A 22,982-nucleotide genomic window follows, 5' to 3' on the forward strand; every position below is an offset into this window, starting at 1 on the left:
ATGACGAGCATTGCCTGTGACAGAGAGCATCGAGTAATCCTAACAGGGTATTCCTCAGGGCGTGTCATAAGCTTTAGGCTGGCAGGAAAGATACTGGGGTCGTGGTCATGCCGCAAATACTCCAATGAAGATTCTATCTCCACATTAGTACCTGCATCTTGTCCTACGACATACGCAAACGACTGCGGCTTTGTCTTTGTAAGTTAACAACTCAATTCTTCAAATCTTTGCTCACGTCAACTATTATTCAAGTCCCTCTCTTCTGAAATGTCAACGCTCTCTCTTAATTCAAATGTTTCTCAGGTAGGAACCAAAAACGGAATACTGCACACACTACTCTACGGATTCCAAGGATTTTATCCAAACGATGGATGGTTCAGGGAAGCATACAAAATAGCGTTCCCAAGCAGAACTTCTGTCGACATTCTGCTACTTTCTCCCAGCGAGGATTTTATCTTTGCAGGAACCAAAGACTGCATTAATGCAAACTTGGTAATGCTTGTTTTACTATATATTACATTTCTGTGTGCAGCTGATAAATGAAAATGAAACTGGATTAACGAACATTTCATTTATTTTGTTTGATGTGGCTGAAAGCTGATCGGTACTCACAGTATGATGCTTGGACAAGCGAGAGTGCGCAAGCATCTGTCGATCGGCTGGCTACACACGGCAGTCTTTATGCCCCGTTTGCCCACCCAGCCTGCTAGACTGGCCATCGCCCACAGATACAAATCCGGAGTTGGTCTGACCGGATTCGTCACTGTGAAGGATTTCATAATTCAGGGATACAAAACAGTGCCACTCACACAGGATATAATAGGTATCTATACACTGTGCTGTGAATGTTGTACCTGTATTCTAAAGCTGGGATAGTGGATGCATGGTGTAATCCATGGGTCTTCAACAGGGGGTCCTCTGAGTTACTACAAGGGGGCCGCTAAATCTTTGTGTTAGGACCCCCCCCCCCCCAGTATTGAGGGTTTAAGTGGTTAAATGTATGAAAAATAGTAAATACAAATTTCCATGAATCCAACATACACTGATAACAGTGTTGTCAAACAAGTCTATGAATCAATCTATGGAATTTATGAAAAAGACACAATTTTACACAATAACGTACTAGCTTCCTCTCTGGCTTGAAAAGCAATGGAAGACCTCTGTCGTAATCGATATAATAATCACTAAGAAAATAGATATAAATTAGTTGCAGCCCTACTTTCGACTTTTCGAGTCATACGGAATGATTTTCGAATTAATAGACCTCAGTTTTCCTGTGTATAATTTAGTTTAATTTGTATAAATGTTTCCATTGTAGAGACGCACATTAGCTCTCGGATTGAACCAGCTCCAGAAAACCTCCTGCTGGAGTCCAAGGACGGGGAAATTCTCGTGATTGCGGATCAGAGTGCCCTCTTTGTCTATCGTGTAACGGATCCATCTAGCCGTCTCCAGCCTTACCCAGCTACACAGGTTTCATTCATATCTGTGGTAGGCTCTTCTTCTTATGGTGAAAAGTACAAGCACTTGTAAGCTTGTAGCTAGCCTGGTAAACCATCCCAGTCGCGTGAAGTCACATTATAATATGTATTCAATCACAGCACTCAGGGCCCTGTGATTGACAGACACCGATTGGCTCTTCTATTTATATATCTTTCACACAGCGCTTGGGTCAGACTGGTCTGCAGAAGACATGATAATATGAGTTTACACGACCGGCCGGGATGGTTTACCAGGCTACTTTATAGCTGTGAAACATATCAATTGTTTGTGTGACCTTTGCATTGGTTACCTTGCAGGCAAGTTGTCAAGAAATCAAGTGTGTCTGGATGCTGCAACACCTTTCTCGGCTACAATTAGTCAATTATTTTCATGCAATTGTGTTTACAGGATAGATTTCATGTCGTGGCTGCCTGTAGGAACGGGTCTTTGAAAGTCTACACGTGGAACGACCAGACCCTGGTGGATCAACGTTGCATCATAGGAAACGCCACGCAAACACGGTATAATACACACAACACTGTGTCAACAACAACTGACAGGTTGACGTTAAAGTACAGCAGAAATAATCAATTTATCAATCAATTATATGAAAAAATAATCGATAATCTATTCAAATAATCTGTTAATAATTTACCCCTGTCTTTGGGCATGTCGTCATAGGAGAAATCTTTCAAAACATTTTGAAAACTTTCAAGAATAGTGAAAATAGATACTGTAAAAAAAAAAATGTAATTTGAGGCGAATGATCTGATTCCAAATATTACTGGCAGATATAAAGCCCTGGAAAGTCAGAGGTTATGCAATTCATGTAACGACGGGTTCAGTTGGGGATGAGTTTCATGTTTTGTTTTGAGTGCAAGAATATTAATTTTAGAAGTTATTTGTAAATAGTGTGCTTTTCTGAAAACGTTCTTCCTCTGTTCAAATAATGCATAAACGCATATAGTGGGTATCACATTCAGCCATGCCTTTTGCTACTGTACCTGTAGGAATATCGTTATGTTATACACTGTCGATATGCATCAGTGCTCCAAATAGCTTAAATAGATGATGATTATGAACAAACAAAAGCACTGTTTTAAACCTTCCCCTGCTGCTGGGGTCCTATCTGTTTCAGGGGCTTCATCCATCTGGCCTGTGACTACTCCAGCATTGTGTCCTGCGAAACCGTCGGCAATAAAGATGTCGTGAGAGCTCACCATTTAATCTGAAGACCAAAAGCACCACGTGAATGGAAACCTGTTGCCAAATTACAGAACAGTCAACACTACAGATGGTCTTGTCTTTTAGAGTAAAAGACAAATATATCAAATATCAAACTGTGATTCAGAGATTGTGTAAAATATCTTTACGATAATTTACAAATAGCTTCAGTGATTCCCATGCTCTCGGCCAACAGGTTATATTTTATATATTTTATATATATTGTTCCGTCTCATTCTTTATTGTAATTGGATACTTAATAGTTAGCTCGTTGCCTTTTTGCTAACGTCACAGTTGTCGAGGCTGACGAGAAAGCAATGTTTAACCTGTCCATGAGTTGTCATTTGGACAGACTGGACTTTTGCCACGTGGGATTTATTTTTCCTTTTTATCCTTTTTTATTTGTGTTTGATTTGCACACACACAAACGGCATATAAACGAAAAGCTTGCCTTTAAAGCCTACGACGGCATCGCTTAGTCACAGAGCAACTTCACCTTTGCCTTTCTGGGAACACAGATGGCGGTGTAACACGGTACTCGTAGAGCAGGGCGTTTGTGCACGCCGCAGAGAAGGTACCGATGAGTAGAAACTTAACCACATGAACTCTGTCGTCCCTATTATGGGTCGAACATTCCCCGAAAATAGCTCTATATACTTAACAAAGTATATAGGATTTAAATGGTTAAGATCTTATGTGTTCTCTTACTTTGATTCAAATCTATAAACAAAAAAGTCAAACTGATCCAATCAAATTGATGCTTTTGTCAAACTGTGGTTTGACAGTCTTGTCTATTAGCTGTCAAGTCTTGATGCGTGGCGATTTGTAGTTGGGGCTGCATCTCTTCTGTGTTGTCTACACTACAGTATGTGAACAAAACGCTGGTTCTTTACCTCATTGTTGTTCCTTCTACATGGCCTGCGAGCAAAAGGGACAGACTCATCTTTGTAGTAATGTGCATCATAATGTTGGAACTGCAAGGTTATAGCGTGAAACCAATCATTACATTACCGCTGCATCCTCATTTAATACTGTCTTCAGAGGGGTGTGTTTGTGTGTGCTCTGCTCCCTCTTTTACTTTGTTGCTGTGAGGTTTTGAAACCTGGGTAACTTCGTTTATTTCAACCAAACAATGTCACTTTTGTTTTGTTTTTACATTCCAAACTTATAATATTTAGGTTTATCGCCAAAGAAATAATTTCATCGTTTCCAATTTGTTGCCTTCTTTCCACAGCCTGTTTAAAAAAAAACAAAAAAAAAACATGTGGGACAACTGTTGGACCTTTATGTCCATGTTCTGTTTAAAAAAAACTGTAAACTTAAGTGCCTTTTCTTGTCGCCCAATTCATTTGACCCCTTTTCACCCCCAGATATGGACCAAAGACCATAAAGCAGAGTTTATGCGGTGTTGTGCACTGCGTCGTCTGTCACTTGTCTGTGAGCGACACCTGTTGTGCGACGCAGTATAAACGATGTTTTCATCCCTTTGCCCTGTCTTTCTCCCTCCTCACTGAATGGCACACGTTTCATTTACAAAATAAAACAGTTTGCATGCCAACGTGCTGCGTGCACATTATGTGCACATATGTGTTGTGACTTGAGTTTTTCTCAACAGCCATTTGGACGTTTATTCATCACAAGTAGTTAAATCCTTTATCAATCAATACAGCATACTGGGTCAGTTCTTTTTTATGCATTTCAATTTTTGTTTAAGCCACTCAAGATGTTTAAAAGATCTGTGTTGTAATAGCTGTCCAAGATGGCTGAAGTTATATTTGTTTAATCCAGACAATACCTTATCCATTCTCAAATAAGGGAGAATAGAGTGGTTATCAGGTGGTGGCTTCCATTAGCTGCAGCACCTAATATTTATGGAACCGTTATATCAGAATCCTCCACTTACCGGTACTTTACTTGGTATGCTGTAGCCTCGGAAACCCAGACGTTTTTATTTCCAGGGAGGAAAGCTGAGACTTCACTATCTTCAGACTAGGCCTAACATGAACAGTTGAGTGGGTCGATGTTTATTCAGAAGATGTATGCAAAACATTTTCAGTATACGTCTGTTGGTTGGTAAAGTCTGTTTACAGTGGCCAGTTAGAAGGTTTCCACCTTGTGTGCAGTGGTTGCATTGTCTCTGTCACAGGCACACAGGCATACATGCATGAAGAACATGGTGCAGAGTGATTACCTGCAAAAATATGTTATTTGTTTAAAAAAAAAAAGATTTATTATAATCTGTATAACGTGTAAATGCAATGTGACATAGCTCTGTGTCGTCCCCTCCAACTGTACTGTATATACTTTACAATAAAAACAGTTTAAATGGGGAAACTGTTTTTGTATGTTTTCTCATGCCAATAAAGCACCTTTGAATTGAAGTGTATACATTGCAGCAACACCACTAAGCAGCAGTCTGCACAGACATTGGCTACAATTAAATTAGTAGACTGTGACCAGAGATGGGCAGTATTTGAAATACATGTATTTGAAATACGTATTTGAAATACTTTTTTGTAATTTGTATTTCGCTGGGATGGAAGAAATGAGATGTATTTTGTATCTAAATACTTTCAGATTGAGTATTTTCTGTATTTCAAATACATAAAATACTTTTTTTGTTTTAATGTCATTTTATTCTCAAATGGACACATGTTAAACATTTACACTGCCTCAGGTTTAAACTGTAGGGGCAAAACACACACACACACACCCCATACACACAACACAACACAATGTGTGATGTCACTTCTATTCCGCCTTCTGATTGGCATTATTAAAGATAGTTTACTTTTGTGATAACTACTGTCTGCATAACACAATTGGTCATTGCCTAATATTATTTAATTGTGTTGCTATTTATATACTACAGTATGCAGCCAGTTCAAAGATGTTGCCACATTTTCTTTCAATCTAACACACTGTTTCTTACAATGGATAATCCTGCCATTGACACTGACAGGTACAAACTGTTTTTCACCACTACATTTTTTAACCCAGTATTTGTATTTTGTGGCACCATAGGAGGCCTTAAGTATGTTTCACCAGTTTCAATTCAAACGGGCCTCCACCCTCAGGGGGGGGGCGTCCACCCTCAGGGGGCCTCCACCCTCAGGGGGGGTCTCCACCCTCAGAGGGGCCTCATATCATATATATATGTCATAGGTATATGGGGGCCTCATATTTGGTCTTGAAACGGGCCTCCAGATTCTTAAGGCCGCCCCTGAGAACACACAAACACACCAAGCTGGCCATAGCTAGCTCCCCTAAAAGAGCCAGAATGCAAAATGCTTGTCATTCAGCCTCACTTTGAGTTGCTCAGTGGACTGTCTCTCACACAGCAATATGGAGAAAAATATCACACCCGCGTGACACACACACACACACACACACACACACACACACACACACACACACACACACACACACACACACACACACAGCCTCAAAATACAACACAGCTCAGTGTTAGGGAACCCTGTAGCGTGTGGAAGACCCATAGATCCATAGACCCATAGACCCCAAGGTACATATAGCAAGGTACATATAGCAATAGAGTTCAAAGGGTGCAGATGAAGAACAGCTGCACTAATTGGTGTGCATGGCAACAGTTTGTGTCTCGTGTGATGTCACAACAGAAGATATAAGATGATGCATGATGAAAATGACTTTAGACATCGAGAGAGAGAGAGCAGGATAGTCGGACAGACGGACAGACATACAGACAGACAGACAGACAGACAGACAGACAGACAGACAGACAGACAGAAAGACAGAGTGATGTTGTCTTGGACCGTTTCCAAAGCAGGAGGACCAAAGCGAGCCAATCATGCTGCTGTAGCAGTGAGGAACAGGCTGTATTCCTTTGGAGGCTACGGTCAGTCCAGTACCTACGACAACAACTTGGAACAGATTGATGTCCATGTCTTCAACACAGTGTCTTTATGCTGGAAGAAGTTACCTCTAGTCACTAGAGTCTAGTGGAACCAGGAAGAAGAGACGGTCATTTTGAGGTTCCACACATGCTCTACGGCCACACAGCTGTGTTGGTTGAAGATACAGTCTACATCTGGGGAGGATGCTCGCCTAGTGTAGGGGAGTTATTCAATGTGCTTTATGCATTTGATGTCGACGCCCACAGATGGTTCCAACCCTGCAGGGTTTCTGGGACTGTTCCAAAAAGGAGGTTCTACCACTCAGCCTGTTTGTTGGAGAAGGTCATGTTTATCCATGGAGGAAGAACCATGGAGAATAAAAACCTTAATGACATCTACAAGTTGGACACCAGCACAATGGTCTGGACTTTAATTAACACCAGAGGAACTCCACCTCCTGCTTCACACCGTCACTCTGCCACCATCGCCAGGACAAAGATGTTTGTATTCGGGGGCTTTAATAGAGATACAGAACAGAGATACAACACCCTCAGAGTGTTTGACACAGAGACAAACGCCTGGCTGGACACACCTTCTGCACAACTTCTACCAGAATATCGCTTCGGCGAAGGTCATTCAGCATTTATCTACAATGGAGAGCTGTACATATTTGGTGGCACGAACGTTGACCAGCACTTCAATGATGTGTGGAAATTCAGTCCAGTGACCTTCTCCTGGAAGAAGGTTGAGCCCAAGTGGAAAGGACCATGTCTGTCCATGGTATGATATGTGCTGTTGCAATGTGGGAGATAATATCATCCTCTTTGGAGGATACGAAGGAGTACATAACCATATCTCTGATGAGCTGTTCATCTTAGACTTGAGTCCTTGTCTTAAGACGTTATGTAAGCTAGAAGTTATTCAGTACGCTCTGGACCAATCAGAACTACCACACAACATCAGGTGGGAACTGGCAGCCATGGCAACCAACGACAACAGACAACATGATGAGCCAGGTGATGAACTGTGTAACCTATATTGATGATGTGGTTTTGTACCATGATACGTGGGACGAACATGTAGCTCAGATAAGAGAGTTCTTTGCCCGGTTGACAGAAGCCAACCTAGTCATTAACTTAGTGTAGCAGGTATATAAGATATACAAGTGGATGCATTCCACCAAAGATCCCACACGTGCCATATTATTTATTGACACTTTTATTACTTGCGCAAGCAGAGCGCGCAAGTAATCGTTTCGCTTGGTCTCTTCGAAGTGAAGCCAAGTTTTCTTCAACGGTGAATCTGTGCCTGGTTTGCTGGGACTAGTTACAACATTACGTCATCCTTGAGAGAGTACATGGTGTGTATATGACGTAATGTTACAAGTTACAAGTTACAACATTACGTCATATACACACCATGTACTCTCTCAAGGATGACGTAATGTTGTAACTAGTCCCAGCAAACCAGGCACAGATTTACCGTTGAAGAAAACTTGTCTTCACTTTTTGGAACCAAGTAACCACAGTATACTGCTAATCAAATTACAACTACATACTCTGTATGTAGTTGTAACTAGAACAACTACATACAGTCTGTGCCTGGTTTGCTGGGACTAGTTACAAGTTACAACATTACGTCATATACACACCATGTACTCTCTCAAGGATGACGTAATGTTGTAACTAGTCCCAGCAAACCAGGCACAGATTTACCGTTGAAGAAAACTTGTCTTCACTTTTTGGAACCAAGTAACCACAGTATACTGCTAATCAAATTACAACTACATACTCGGACGAGATCAGCGGGAGAGACACATATTACTCTGATCATGATTTAGTATTAATATCACTATAGTACAAAATGAAATACATTTAAAACAATTGACAATTTACAATAAGTAATAAAATAATTATACTGTATAATATATTTTAATTCAGTTTATATACCTTTTTTTTCATCACATATCAATGATTCATTTTTCTGTAAAAAAGTAGTTAGGTAGCAAATAGTTACACGTAATGATTATACATTTCAAACGTTCCTTCACAGAGATACTGAGATGTGATACTTTCCAGCGGTCGAAAGTACTTGCGCGCTCTGCTTGCGCACTAGTAGGCCATTTATGGCCTACTAGTGTGCAACAAGCAAGTATGCACTCGGCAGAGTGCAGTTCTAGTTTTGTAATGTTTTGTGCAATTTATCATTTTGGGAGCTACGTATGTAATGTTTTATTTTGAAGTCCTCACTCCTTCCTGCTGTGACGTCATTCACCTGCGTTTGCTTCCTCCTCTCTCTCTTGCTAGAAGCCAGCTTGGAGAGAGGTGGGTTGGTTTTCTGCTCTTAGTAGATTTTTGCATTAAAGTTGTTTTAAGTGCATTTAACCAGTGCAAACGGTGAAATTATGTTGTAATCCAGTTCTGTATGTTACTATATGTTTGTTTTACAAAGGTTTAGGTGTTTTAATGTACTGTTTAGTGAAGTTCTGTTTAACAGCACTTGTGAGGAGCTGATTGCCAATTTGTCAATTGTCCTTCATTACAGTTGGTGTGGTGTTGCAGAGGTGTGCTGTGCTAATACCTGCTGCATTCTGTGTGTGTCTTTATTTCTATGCAGGTATGTTTTTGTTGCTCCCATTATTTATTGTATGTTGTATTAAGTGTGTTTTATTGTTTTATTTACTTTTATAGAAAATACTGTTTAGCTGATGGTGTATTTAATTTCAAGTGTATTTGTAATTGTGATGTAATGTGAATGTTTTGTGTAATTCTGTAAGTCATTGCTGACACTCTCTTGCTAGAAGCCAGCTTGGAGAGAGTTGGTGTGGTGTTGCAGAGGTGTGCTGTGCTAATACCTGCTGCATTCTGTCTCTTTATTTCTTTTTTTTTTTAAATTTATCCCACGATTTTGTAACCCAGTTTTTCTTATCACCCAGTGCCAATTATCTAATGTAATCCTGGGCGCTACACTTCCTCTGCCAACCTGGGGGGGCAGCGGACTGACCTCATGCCTCCTTCTATGCATGAGGAGTCCAAGCTTCTTCTTTTCACCTGACAGAGGGGAATTTCCCCGGCCGGACGTAGCGCGTGGAAGGAACACATTATTCCGACCAGTTCCTTTCCCCTCCATCAGGCACCCCGGCTGGCCAGGGGGAGGTAGTTTTAGAGACCAGGATTACGGCATGTTTTTGTGAGGGTATCTACCCTAGGGGACACGGGGAGAACATGCAAACTCCACACAGAAAGGCCCTATCGCCAACCTCCGCCTCGGGTATGGGCACTGATGACGCGGAGGAGGGAACACGCCGCCAGTGCCCACAGCGTCCCCAGCGGGAATCGAACCCAGGACCTTCTAGCTGTGAGGCGACAGCACTACCAACTGTGCCACCGTGCCCCAGTGTCTCTTTATTTCTATGCAGAAATAAATATGCCAAAGGCTAAAGAGCGATCCCGAGTCCCCGTGTCCGTCTAAACACAACGCAGAGCTCAATCCGGTTACATTAGCAAAGAGTGCGATTGGCAAGGCTCAAGTGACGTACCGGTATTTGGGGCACGTGGTAGGTCGTGGTCAGGTCCGCCCACATACTGCTAAGTTACACGCCATTACTGATCTGCCTGTACCTCAGACAAAGAAGCAGCTCATGAGAGTATTGGGAATGTGCGGATTCTATAGAAAGTTTGTTCGTAATTTTGTGGCAATTACAGAACCCCTCACGAATCTCTTGAAGAAAACGGTGAAATTTAGTTGGAACGAGAAGTGTCAGATAGCATTCGAGCAGCTAAAGGCCATCTTAACTTGTCAGCCTGTGTTAGCGGCACCTGCTTTTGGGAAACCATTTAAACTGGCGGTAGATGCATGTGATGTGGGAATCGGAGGGGTGCATTGCAAGTACGACGTCATAAAATAGACGTCATCACCACGGGACGGGAGACGGAGGAATTGTTTGGACAGCATGGTGTAGGGAGTGAGGCAATTGTAAGGAGGACTCGACTCAGTGTTACTGACCCGTACATACGAAGGCCACCGATCAGCTGCACTGGACTAGGAGATAAGCAACGTCTTTTAGGTCAGGGTAGCTCCTATATTGTTGTTAATTAGCGAGCCGTGGGAGTAACCCGTGACAGGCAGATAATATCATCCTATTTGGAAGATTTCAAAGGAGTATCTCACCATATCTCTGATGAGCTGTTCATCTTAGACTTGAGTCCTTGTCTTAAGACGTTATGTAAGCTAGAAGTTATTCAGTACGCTCTGGACCAATCAGAACTACCACACAACATCAGGTGGGAACTGGCAGCCATGGCAACCAACGACAACAGACGACAACAACCACAACAACCAGACGAAGAACATTCCAGACGAATGAAGCCGTTTTGGCTGAACCGTGCAAAAAACCGTGCAAAAATATCTAGTTTTAAAGAATAGACCAAATACGTAAACCTAAATCCCAACGCTAAACCTCAATGGAAGCCACGAGTTAGTCATAAAAACCTGCCACTGGCTAATTGAGGCGCCATGGGGTGAATTAACCCTAAACAAAGCCCAATAAGGCTAAATAAACAAATCCTAAAACTCAGGGATAAACTGGAGAAAATCTAAGAGTGGTTAGATCAGGCTTCCTTCAAATACATGGCGAATGTATTTGAACTAATTCCTTGCACTGTGCTACTACTGCTTATCTAAGTACAATGCACTGAAATCCCCTCAGTCAACCCCCGCCTCTCTCTCTCTCTCTCTCTCTCTCTCTCTCTCTCTCTCTCTCTCAATTCAATTCAATTTTCAATTATAGTGTCAAATCACAACAAGTTGTCTGAAGACACTTTACAACCAACAAAGATCCACCCAGAGCAAGCAATATTGCGACAATGGTAACGAAAAACTCCCCTTTAGGAAGAAACGTCAGGCAGAACCCGACTCTAGGGTGGGCGGCCATCTGACTCGACCGTGTCGGGGGGGTAGAGGGAGAGAGAGAGAGATAGACAGAGAGAAATAGACAGGTGGGCTCCGTGGAGGGGTCTGGTCCACATCTGGTCGAGGTCGAGCTCTGTGAGGCCGGGTCCACTCACTCACTGCCTTGCTCTCTCCCACAATGTTAATGTTAAGTTAGTAAAGTTACACCTATTTTATGTAAATAACATGGTAAAATGTGCAGCAATGGGAGGTAAAGAAGAGACACTTTAATTGTGAAGGGACGACTGGATGAGGAAAGGTGTTAGTCTTAAGGTCATTACACACTGGCGAATTAGCGACGCGATGCGAATAAGCGATCTGAAAATGCGAAATATTTGCCCGGCGAATTTATTCGCGTTTGGCTATACACCGTACACATCTATGCGACGCGTATTGTGCGATTATAGCTCCTCTCCCCTCCCTCCTCCTCTCCTCTCCTCCCCCTCCCGCTTTGGTATCCTTTCTTTAATAACCCCGTATCCAGTACTTCACAGATGGAGGGGTCCAATTAATTCGTACCGGCCCACATAGGTATACAATTGGTACCGGCATGTGGGCATATATTCCGGTTATAAAGTCTTTATTTTCGGGTCAAAAACGGGTCTGCACAGTAGAAATAGCCTAGTGCAGATCTTAGCTTTTTGATGAGCCTGTTCACTGGTCATTTTAACTTTTTTATATATTTTTCTTTGGTGTTGGTGAATAAAAATCCACATGGATGTCTTCATGCTTATGTTCTTCATTAGTTTGCATCGTGTTTAGACGGAATTCACGTTCATTCTGGTCTGTAAGCAACGGCAAAGAAAACTTCGGAGGGAGGGTCAATTGTAACATGTGTTACAAATGGTCCGCTTCCATTCAATGCCATTATAAGTAATATTTACATATTTGACATATTGGCCAATATTATATGTTCTAAAATTGTATTGTATTGTGTAGTGTATTCTAAAATTAGTTTAGGGTTGTATAACATTGTACAACTCAATCAATCAAACGTTTGTTTAATCAATGTATTTCCCCATTGAACTGAAAAAAAAGCCCAAACTGGTACACCCGATACTATTTAATATTTCCCAATATGTTTGATACATTTTCTTATCACATCCATGGTATGAAAACAATGCTAAGGAGTTGCTTCAATGAAATATAATTGCTTTAAGCTGAAAACGATATGTTTAATGGTGTTTTTTTAGCGTTGTTACATTTATACTCCATGCTGTTACAATTAGTCCGACAGGCGCAACAAATGTAACACTGGAACAGCGTCCACTTTCGGTTTAATAACTCCCGACCTGTTTGATCAATTGAAAAATAAAAAGTGGTTTATGGAAGCAGACAAGTGTAGGTCCGTTGCCTGAAAATATTACATATGTAGATAAACGGATCTCCGAGTAAAAAAATGAAACGTGCAAAATGTTACATCCGTGGCGGCTCTCCCCTACTGTTAGCACACCCATGTGCCATGTCCACGCTGCGCTATCCCGACCTGCGTAGCCGGACCGACGGCTGCTCTGTTGCACACCCATGTGCCATGTCCACGGCACGCACGCACGCTCGCGCAATGCGCATGCACACGCGAGCGCACACACACCCAACAGAGTTGTAGGATGGGAGGTGTGCAACAGTGTGCTGCTGTGCTATCCCGACCTGCGTAACCGGACCGGCGGCTGCTCTGTTGACAGCTACTGTACGGTACGCCGCTGTTTATACACAGCAACAAGTTTGGGCTGCATTCTGATTGGTCAGAGCCGTTGAATTTCGCCTGCGAATGTCTGCAAAATTCGACACCAGAGCGAACAAATAAAGAGCGAAAACTGTCGCATTTTCGCACATTCGCACATTCGCCACTGATGTGGAAGCTTCCATTGACTTCAATTGGTTTTAAAAAAATGCGAATTATTCGCGTCGCCAATTCGCCAGTGTGTAATGACCTTTAGACTTAATTAGTCTTAGTCACATTTTGTCATTTCTATCCTTGATAGTCTCGTCTAGTCTAGTTTTAGTCTACGAAAACTCCTAAGGGTTTTAGTCATTTTAGTCGACGAAAACTTAAAAGATGTATTTCATTTTTGACCGTCCGTATTACAATCATATCTTAAATTATATATTTTATGATGGCTGTATTTTATGACTGAACAGTAGGCCAGTGGTTCCCAAAGTGGGGACCAGGGACCCCAGGGGTCCTTGAGGGAGTTCCAGGGGGTCCCCAGCTAAATTATAGTTTTAGGAACTCAGAGAGTGTACAGAGTTAAATTAACTTAGGGTCTCAGAGATACAATGCCATTAAATGGGGGTCCATAGCCTAATTCATGTCACACTGGGGGTCCTTGAAATTCAACGGGTTGGGAATCACTGCTAGAACCGAAAATATCTTCCCTGGCATATCTTTTCAAATGGGGGTCCGCGGGCTGATGAGTGTCAATTTGGGGGTCCCTGACATGAAAAGGTTTGGGAACCACTGCAGTAGGCTATTATTATGAAGTATATCTCAGTTTGAAGATTCAAATTATGGATAACAACAATACAACTAGCCTATGCATCATTCATTAGCAATAAAAAATTAAAATGCCTCATCATTATTATACTCAAGGGGAAAAAATGCACCCTATAGCATGCACTCACAGTCTCACACACGTATGGCCAGGGCTTAGAATGTGTCGACAGAAATAAAAAGGGGAAAAATAAGTTTGGTTTACAATACAACATTTAATCTCTGCATAAGGATTTAATTAGAGTTCCTATCTACAGTCATGGAGAATTTGTTTAGGACCTTTTCTGAGGAGTGGAGAACACATTACAACGTCGGGTAGGCAATGCGAACGGGACATGCAAAAGCCCTTTCCACACCTAATCGCAAAATGGCCCACAGCCGCGGACAGAAGAAGCTGTGTGCCGTGTGCGCAGCTGGTTTTTAGACAGCTGGTGGATGGGAATTACGCTCCACCTCTGCGGACGACTGACGCGGAGGAGAGCATTTCCGGGAATCTGGCCGTCGCACAAGTCGTCCGCGGAAGTGGAGCTTTTTTTCCATCCACCAGCTGTCTAAAAACCCGGAAAAAGAAGCTGTGCGCAGCCGAGAACGTGCGCGGCTCTTTAGATAGTGTGGCAGCACATAGAGGAAGACAGAGAAGGGCGAGAGAGACAGGGTAGAATTGATGGAGAAGTAGAGAGAGAGAGAAGGGGGTATAGGGGAGCGAGAGATGGAGAGAAAGAAAGAGAGAGAGAAGGGTGTAACGGACCTCGGGACGATAAAACCTTTATTTTTTTCCACCTGTCCAGGCGGAGATATAGCGCGGCGGCGATTACTTGCGAGTCTGTGCTGTGCTTGTCTTTTGTGGGAAAGGAGATGCAGTGGCTTGCAGATCTGGTCTTTTTAATTATTATTAGTGACGTTTTCCTAATTCACCATGTTCAGGTCCGAATATGATGAATATTGTATATATTTTTTCCTACCATTGTAATGGCCGTACCTTAAAGCTACCTGATTTATGGCAAAATAAATGATTATGGCAAAACTTAACTTAAATAATAATCACTATTATGGGTCCTAAAACATCTATTCAGCTCTTTTGAATGCATTAATTGCATACACTATTCGGTGATATATTTTCTGCCTATTCGGGCGGAAACCGAATAGGCCGAAAAGGCATCTTTAGCCATTTTCTGTGCATCACTATACCTTTATCCTAAGATGAAACATTTCCGTCCTGATGGGAGTGGCCTGGCCTCCCCCCCCCCCCCCCCCCATCCACAGGTCACGAGGTCACTGAATGCTTTGGTCGGGTGGAAACCTAATCTCGAATTACTTTCAATATTCAAATTCAGAAATAGCAAAAATAGCAGATCGTCAAGATCGTGCAAATGTTTTTAACTGAGAGACACCAATCTGGGTGTAGTTGACAAGATTGGCAGGAGGATTTGTATGAAATACAAATTACATGATATAGCATACATTTATCCAGTAAAATAAGAGAATACATTTATCAGCTTAAATTGTGTATGCTGCTTTTCAAGTTTCAGTGCTTCCAATTTCACTTATTTATCCTTCATATAGTTCATACTATGAGTTCTCTGTTCTCTCTCCTGAAAACCTTTGCAGCTTGACTAGAGCCAACATAACTACAAACAGTTACAATACCGTAACCATACCACAGGGTGGTGATGAAGACTGCACACAGCCTGTTTTGTTAGTAGTCACAATTACTGCAACAGTGAACACTGATGCTATAATTTAATTGTATGTCTGTGCAGACTCTGCTGCTTCGTTCTGTATACTATGTAATCATAGCTCCATGCATCCGTGTGTGTGTGTGTGTGTGTGTGTGTGTGTGTGTGTGTGTGTGTGTGTGTGTGTGTGTGTGCGTGTGCGTGTGCGTGTGCGTGTGTGTGTGCGCGCGTGCGTGTGCGTGCGTGTGTGTGTGTGCATGCGTCAGAGAGACAGACAGACAATTGGCCCGGTTTCCCATAGGACACCTCTGTAAGAAGTGGTGTCGCACATGCTCAGTTGCTCCTCTAGGTCGCACACAGAAGCCTGTGAACATAGACATTCCGTGCATAGATGGGCCTTTTCATTCCATTCCATTTAATGTAATAATATTTGGACTGCTGGACAGCTGACAGTAGGCTCTCTTTACTCTTAAAATAATAAAATAATAATATATATTTATATACAGAAATATAATAAATAAATAAATATATATATATATATATATATATATATATATATATATATATATATATATATACAGTATATATGACCGATGTGTGTCTCCTCTGCATTGATCACACTCTGGGATTCAGGTAGTGGTGGTAACAGCTCACATGGGTGTTTATTCTGCATTCATAGAGAATGGACATAGGAGACAGTGTACACAGTATGTCAGCATATGTGGACCAAAGCACTGTCTGGGAAGACAACAATACAACCTGTCAGCTATGTTTTTTACAAGTAATAAAACATACACAAAATAATGTTTGACCCAACAAAAATGTGACAGTTCGTCTAATATAGTTGGCTTTCAGACCTTTAACCCAGATTAACTTTTAAGTGCTTTTCAATGTGTTTATAATTCGTTTTGTCCACAGACATACAGACATTACCTGTCTCATGAGAATCCTCCATTACACTGAGGATTACCCATAGTGTCTTGCTAATATGAAGCCTGGTGCAGGCATGTAGAACAGCAGGTGGCATAGTTTCCGCATTTAGCTGGATTTTAACTACAACATATGTATATATATATAAAATAATAAGAGTAAAGAGAGCCTGTCAGCTGTCCAGCAGTCCAAATATTATTACATTTAATTTCAGAATGGTAGACCTGAGGCCTACCATACCAGGCCTGAGGCCCACCATACCAGGTCTCAGATTTTACAGGGGCCAGTTTCGAATTGCAGACGTCAGTAGGTGCCCTTTAATAAAGAGTTTGTTTTGGCACCGTTACGTCACCTAATCATAGCAACATGTGTTAGACTTTAATATATTAGCGACCCTCACTTCACACGAGGTGTGATTTTTGACAAATGCCTGGTGTTGCGTTTTCTCACGTTTACATTATTTGACAATCTTGTGTGTGTGCATGTGTGCGTGTGTGCATGTGTGGTGTTGTACAAACTAGACCGGTGCCCAGCTGTGTCCCTTTATTCCTCTATATGGAGTTCTGTGTCAGGCATGCCCAAATATGGAGTGTCAGAACAGGCCAGCTCCATATATGGCGCCTGGGCAGGGGCCTTAGCTGTCCAGAGCCCGGGCAGAGAGAGGGCCTTTTTGTGGCGATTCTGGACAACCATGGGTCCGACCGACTCGCCCCTGGGCACTGCCCGACCTGCGGGGGGGTGGAATGCGCATGTCGAATGTGAAGTCGGCGGGGCGAACGGTTCTCGAGATACGTGGATTACAACCAGACTTGGTGCATTTATATATGATATAAGATTTATGAGGCCACGCACATCACATGACATCACACATCTATACGATAATATAAGTCGACACCTGACGAGTTCACGTTTAGGTTTAACTCGCGTATGCTTTCGTAAATATGGCCGACACCTTGACCCTTTTCACGTCCATCGTGCTCAGCGAGCAACGGACGAAGGAGACACTGAAGAACGAGGCGGGTAGTTTGAAGAGACACCAGCGCCGTCGTCTCCACCCTGGAGGAAAAAACCCTCCAACTGTACACCGTGTGGATTCGTTAGACAGTCTCAGTCAAGACCCACCAACGGCGTAACGCCTGGGTGCCTCAAATAGATAATAGTTTAACTTTTGGAGAGGAGCGTTGGTCATTTTGATAATGATTGTATCTGACAAGCTAGTAATTTACGACCGACATTGAAACCATTATACTACAACCATGAAATTCATGTTTACATTGTTTCAGCAGTTCAGCTATAGGCTATTTGTGCTAATAATTCAGATGACAGGACTTTCAGGCACACCAACAGTAATGGTTCATAGGTTTGAACGTTGTGGACATCAATAAAGGCTTTGTTGACATGATATCCAAAGCTTTGGACATGGCCCCTTATCCTGCATTTACACTACAAGGCGACATTGAGTACTTTACAATGAAAGTCAGTGACATGATTTTTTTTTCCTTTTTCTTTTTTTATGTTACCGGAAATATGTGCGTGGTAAGGTACAACAAATCAATTGATTTATACATACAGTAGTTACTTGCACTGACAATAGCAGATCTACAGGCTCCAAACAAGCTGTAAGCTTTTTAACAAGCTTTTAACAAGCTTTTTTAACAAGCTTTTTTTCTTTTTTAACTGACACATTTATTTTTGCACCAACAGTGCAGCAACACTGAAAAAGTCACCAGGAACATGTTAGCTTTGCCCAAGTATAGCAACGAATAACGCTGTCCACTTAAGGGGCGCCGGACGGGCCAACTGCTGCCCGCCTTGGTTTAGGGGCAGTCCCCTCCAGGAAGCCATTCCTGAATCTGCGATAGACGACCTTCAGGTGTCTAAGACGGCCAGTGCCTGTGGTGTTCCTCCTCTTGGCCTTAGCACTCCAGTTGTACTTTCTCTTGCGTTTCTCTGGATAGCCACACTTTGCACAGCTGGACTTCTGCAGGTGGTAGGCCTTGGATCCACAGCGACCGCACAAAGTGTGCGTCTTGTTGTGCCGCTTTCCAAAGGAGGACGTTCCCTTCGTCATTTTCTTCCTGAAGCGATGGGAAAAGAGGGAAGCAAGCTGCAAGCTTTAGTTTATTTCTGATTCTTATTTGTTAACGACCCCCAAGACCTAATAATATTTCTGTCCCTAGACCTCAATCCAAGAACATATTTATTGTTCGGTTCGGTATGGTCATTTGGTACAGACAACAGTGAAACACTAATTGAAGCCGTCAGTAGAGCTTGGTCCTACTTGTGGACTTTGTAGCTTATGGGTATCTGTATCTCTCCTTAGGCGCTGGGGGGAGGGAGCTCTGTGAACTAGTCAGTTGCTAGAACCTGGTCATAAACAGGTACTTCCCTAATGTATAGCCTACTTCCTAATACTTATGCTGACTAGTATATCTGCTGAATAGTTCTATGTGCAATGCTTTTATAGGCTGATGTGACATCATGTCACGCTGTCAGCTGTTTCTGTGGCAACACTAATCAAAATACAAATTTTCTTGAACATTCTCAAGATTTATTTACTTGTACATGAATTGTAATAATGGTGAAGATTAAAGCATTAAAGCGTGCGTGCGTGTGTGTGTGTGTGCATGTGTGCGTGCGTGTGCGGCACTGTGGGTGCGTGATCCACTGTTAAGGGTTTCCGACATTGCTACTCGGAGTACAATCTCACTTTATGGATCTCCATATCTGGGCAAGACTGACCTAGAACTCCATATTTGGGCATATGGCCTACTTCTAGTGACACAGTGACGATTAGAGGTCACAGCCGGCCAGCTTAAAATCCTACCCAGTCTCAGTGAGTTCAATCTGTCCCATCGCAGTCATTGTATATCAGCATCTTTCTAGTCATGGAAGGAGTCGAGTCCCAATCGTCCAGGACTCAGGTATTCTCCTGTCCTGAATGTCCATACGCCTTCACGTCTCAGGTCTTCTACTATAAACACTTGAAAACGAGCCACGACAATCTCTACTGCCAAATGCTGAAGAATGGACAGATCCGCTCATTGAGCCACATCAATACCTACTGTGAAATGCTGAGAAGTGGACAGATCCTCCCAGCAGCCTGTCAGGAAAGAACCGGCTCCATAGCCAGCCAGAAACCAGGAGGCACAGACGAACCAAGATATTACAGTTGTCAACAGTTAACCAACACTTTAACTCAACCAAGAGAAGTAAACCGACATCAGATGACTTACACGGATAAGAAAACTCACATTTGTGAACATTGTGACAAACGTTTCGATCAGTTAGATGGCCTGAACACACACCAGTGTATCCGTCCTGTAGAAAAACCTTTTCACTGTAAACAGTGCAACAAGAGTTTCATTCAGTTAGCTAGTTGCCAGAGACACCAGGGTCTCCACACTGAAGAAAAACCTTACCACTGTAAACAGTGTGACAGGAGTTTCAACCAGGTGGGTAGTTTGAAGAGACACCAGCGAACCCACACCGGAGAAAAACCTTACTGCTGTAAACAGTGTGACAAGAGTTTCAACCAGGCGGGTAGTTTGAAGAGACACCAGCGCCGTCTCCACCCTGGAGGAAAAAACCCTCCAACTGTACACCGTGTGGATTCGTTAGACAGTCTCAGTCAAGACCCACCAACGGCGTAACGCCTGGGTGCCTCAAATAGATAATAGTTTAACTTTTGGAGAGGAGCGTTGGTCATTTGATACTAATGATTGTATCTGACAAGCTAGTAATTTACGACCGACATTGAATCCATTATACTACAACCATGAAATGACTTTCAGGCACACCAACAGTAATGGTTCATAGGTTTGAATGTTGTGGACATCGATAAAGGCTTTGTGGACATGATATCCAAAGCTGAGGACATGGCCCCTTATCCTGCATTTACACTACAAGGCAAAATTGAGTACTTTAGTACTTTAAGTCAGTGACAAGATTTTCTTTTAAAAAATTGTTACCGGAAATATGTGCATGGAAACAGAAGAAAGAAGATCTTAGTATTTTACTGTAAGGTACAACAAATCAATTGATTTCCTGTATATTTAGTTACGTGTCTTGCACTGACAATAACAGATCTACAGGCTCAAAACACGTTGTGTGTCTGTGTGTGTTTTGTTTTAACTGCAATTAGTGTAAAAGGCGACAACTGCAGAACCAAACGACAGAGAATGACACACCTGGGGGCGGGGCGTCACCTGTCAGCGGGAAGTGTTGGGTGGGAAGAGTAGAACGAACGCTTTGCATCCTCCTGGTGGGTCTCACAACACTGAAATGAGAGTGGGGGAGGATTCAACTGGCATAACAACTAAATCCTTGTGTACCCTCACAAAAACATGCAGTAATGCTGGTCCCCATATACCGCCTCCCCCTGGTCAGCCTGAGCGCCTGGTCGTAGGCACGCGGGTTACGTCATCTCCGTAGCGAGGGTGGTCAAGGACAGTCGAGGTGAAGTGACGGAGCTGGAGGTGACCTGCCGTAGCAGTGGGACCACCGCGGACCCCCTGGACAAGCCCAAGGACCCCCTGGACAAACCCAAGGCGTTCATCCACTGGGTGAGCGAGCCGCTGCGCTGTGAGGTGCGCCTCTACGATAGGCTCTTCCTGCACAAGAACCCCGAGGACCCGTCCGAGGTTCCGGGGGGGGGTTCCTCAGCGACGTCAACCCCAATTCCATGAGGGTGGTGGGCGCCGCCCTGGTGGACCAATCGGTCCAGGGCGCCAAGGCCTTCGATAAGTTCCAGTTCGAGAACTTATTATGATTATTTCTGGGGGTCGCGGCCCGTAAGGTTGAGAACCACTGTACTAATGCCACTGGCAAATAACCATGTCCTTAAAAAACAGCAAAGTACAAACATTTCATAATATACTTCGTACAGGGTTAAAACGAGTGATATCAGGGTATTAAATTCCACAAATTTTCCCAGCATAAATAATTCACATGGAATTCTCTGGCATACATATTACATAGCACTTTGAGCTGCATTTCATGTCATGAAAGGTGCTATACAAATAAAGTTTTATTATTATTATTATTATATTACAGAGAACTGAGCTTGATTGAATAATGAAGCCAATTTCCCCTGTGACATTATTGCCCCCAAAACCCATCACACACACACGCACACGCGCACGCGCACACACACACACACACACACACACACACACACACACACACACACACACACACACACACAGCCCCTTGCGGTGTTCTGCGGGATCACATCACGCCACAGTACGGGCTTCCACTCGGGGATCCACCGTCCACGGCGATATGGCTGCTGCTGCCTGCTGGTCGGACGAACGGACGGGACGGAACGGGACGGGACGGTGTTGTCATTGTCAGCGTGCGACACGCACGCACACACAGACACAAATACATGCACACAGCCACACACACACACACACACACACACACAAAACGAAACCAATGCAGTGAATTAACGAGTCAACAATGAACTCACCAGTCGAGGAGCCGGGATTGCGACACACACTCTCTCTCAGCAACCCGAAACAGGGGATAAGACTGCTTTAATAGGCCATCTATTGTGATTTACAAACAAGTACTCTAGTTGGACTAACTTGTCGCAGTGAGAGGATACCGTCGGGCTGGATTATCATTATTAATATCATCACATATATAGAAGAGGAGCCATAACAGTCTCCTACATCAGAGCTATTTACCAGGTCAGTGCTTGCTTTCCCACTTTTTACTGTATCTGTGATTCGATCTTGACATTGATATATATAGGGGCAGAAAGAAACGGTGGTTAAATATAAGGTTGTTGTTCTTAAGATAGCCAATGAACCTGACATTGCAGTCGTATATGTTGTGGGTCTATGTTGTTGTTGTTGTTGCTTTTCTTATGGTAATACATCACAATAACGTGCATTTCCACACAATGCAGCGGTTCATTTATGTCGCATGCTTTTTTTTAACTCCCAAAATGTGGACTAAATAATCCAACAGAAGGCTGCCTGTCTGTCTGTCTGTCTGTATAGTGCCTCTGTCTGTCGGCGGGGTTTAGCTGGTCCCCCCCCCATGCATTAACCCGCATAAATCGATAGTAAAATGGATTGTAATGTGCACTAGTGGGTCGAAACGGGAATGCGATACAAGCTATTAGGTAGAGTTTCTCCCACACTGCATGGGGTTCCTCTGGAACTTTTCTCTGCCCTGCACGACTCCTCCTCCTGGGATACAGGCGCTAGGAAAACACGGGGAGAGGAATTGACCAAAAAAAACCAAAGGCCCTTTTTGCAATAATAATCTGTCAAATCTCGTTTGTCGTTGGATTTCCGTGACATGTGTCACACGGGCACGCCACTAATGTGCTCTTTACCC

The 22,982-nt window shown here is 43.0% G+C and overlaps 2 protein-coding genes across 2 annotated transcripts in view; one reads left to right on the plus strand and one right to left on the minus strand.

The window, feature by feature from the left end:
- Positions 1 to 18,391: 18,391 nt before the first annotated feature.
- On the minus strand, positions 18,392 to 18,709 carry LOC308315761 (large ribosomal subunit protein eL37-like). Its single transcript, XM_080763890.1, has one exon. The coding sequence runs from the start codon at positions 18,697 to 18,699 to the stop codon at positions 18,406 to 18,408; it is 294 nt and encodes a 97-aa protein (XP_080620016.1). The 5' UTR covers positions 18,700 to 18,709; the 3' UTR covers positions 18,392 to 18,405.
- A 3,202-nt stretch (positions 18,710 to 21,911) lies between these two features.
- LOC308315882 (cyclin-dependent kinase 17-like) overlaps positions 21,912 to 22,982 on the plus strand; it is an 85,703-nt gene continuing 84,632 nt past the window's right edge. Inside the window, 1 exon segment of the mRNA XM_080764128.1 lies at positions 21,912 to 22,324. The gene's annotated coding sequence lies outside the window, so the exon portion shown is untranslated.

The sequence above is a fragment of the Protomyctophum bolini genome, assembly GCF_963924005.1.
Source record: "Protomyctophum bolini genome assembly, chromosome: 5".
Classification (NCBI taxonomy): Eukaryota; Metazoa; Chordata; class Actinopteri; order Myctophiformes; family Myctophidae; genus Protomyctophum; species Protomyctophum bolini.

Bases quoted from the DNA above. Each gene is read 5' to 3' on its own strand.
- LOC308315761 (XM_080763890.1), bottom strand. From the start codon at position 18,699: ATGACGAAGGGAACGTCCTCCTTTGGAAAGCGGCACAACAAGACGCAC.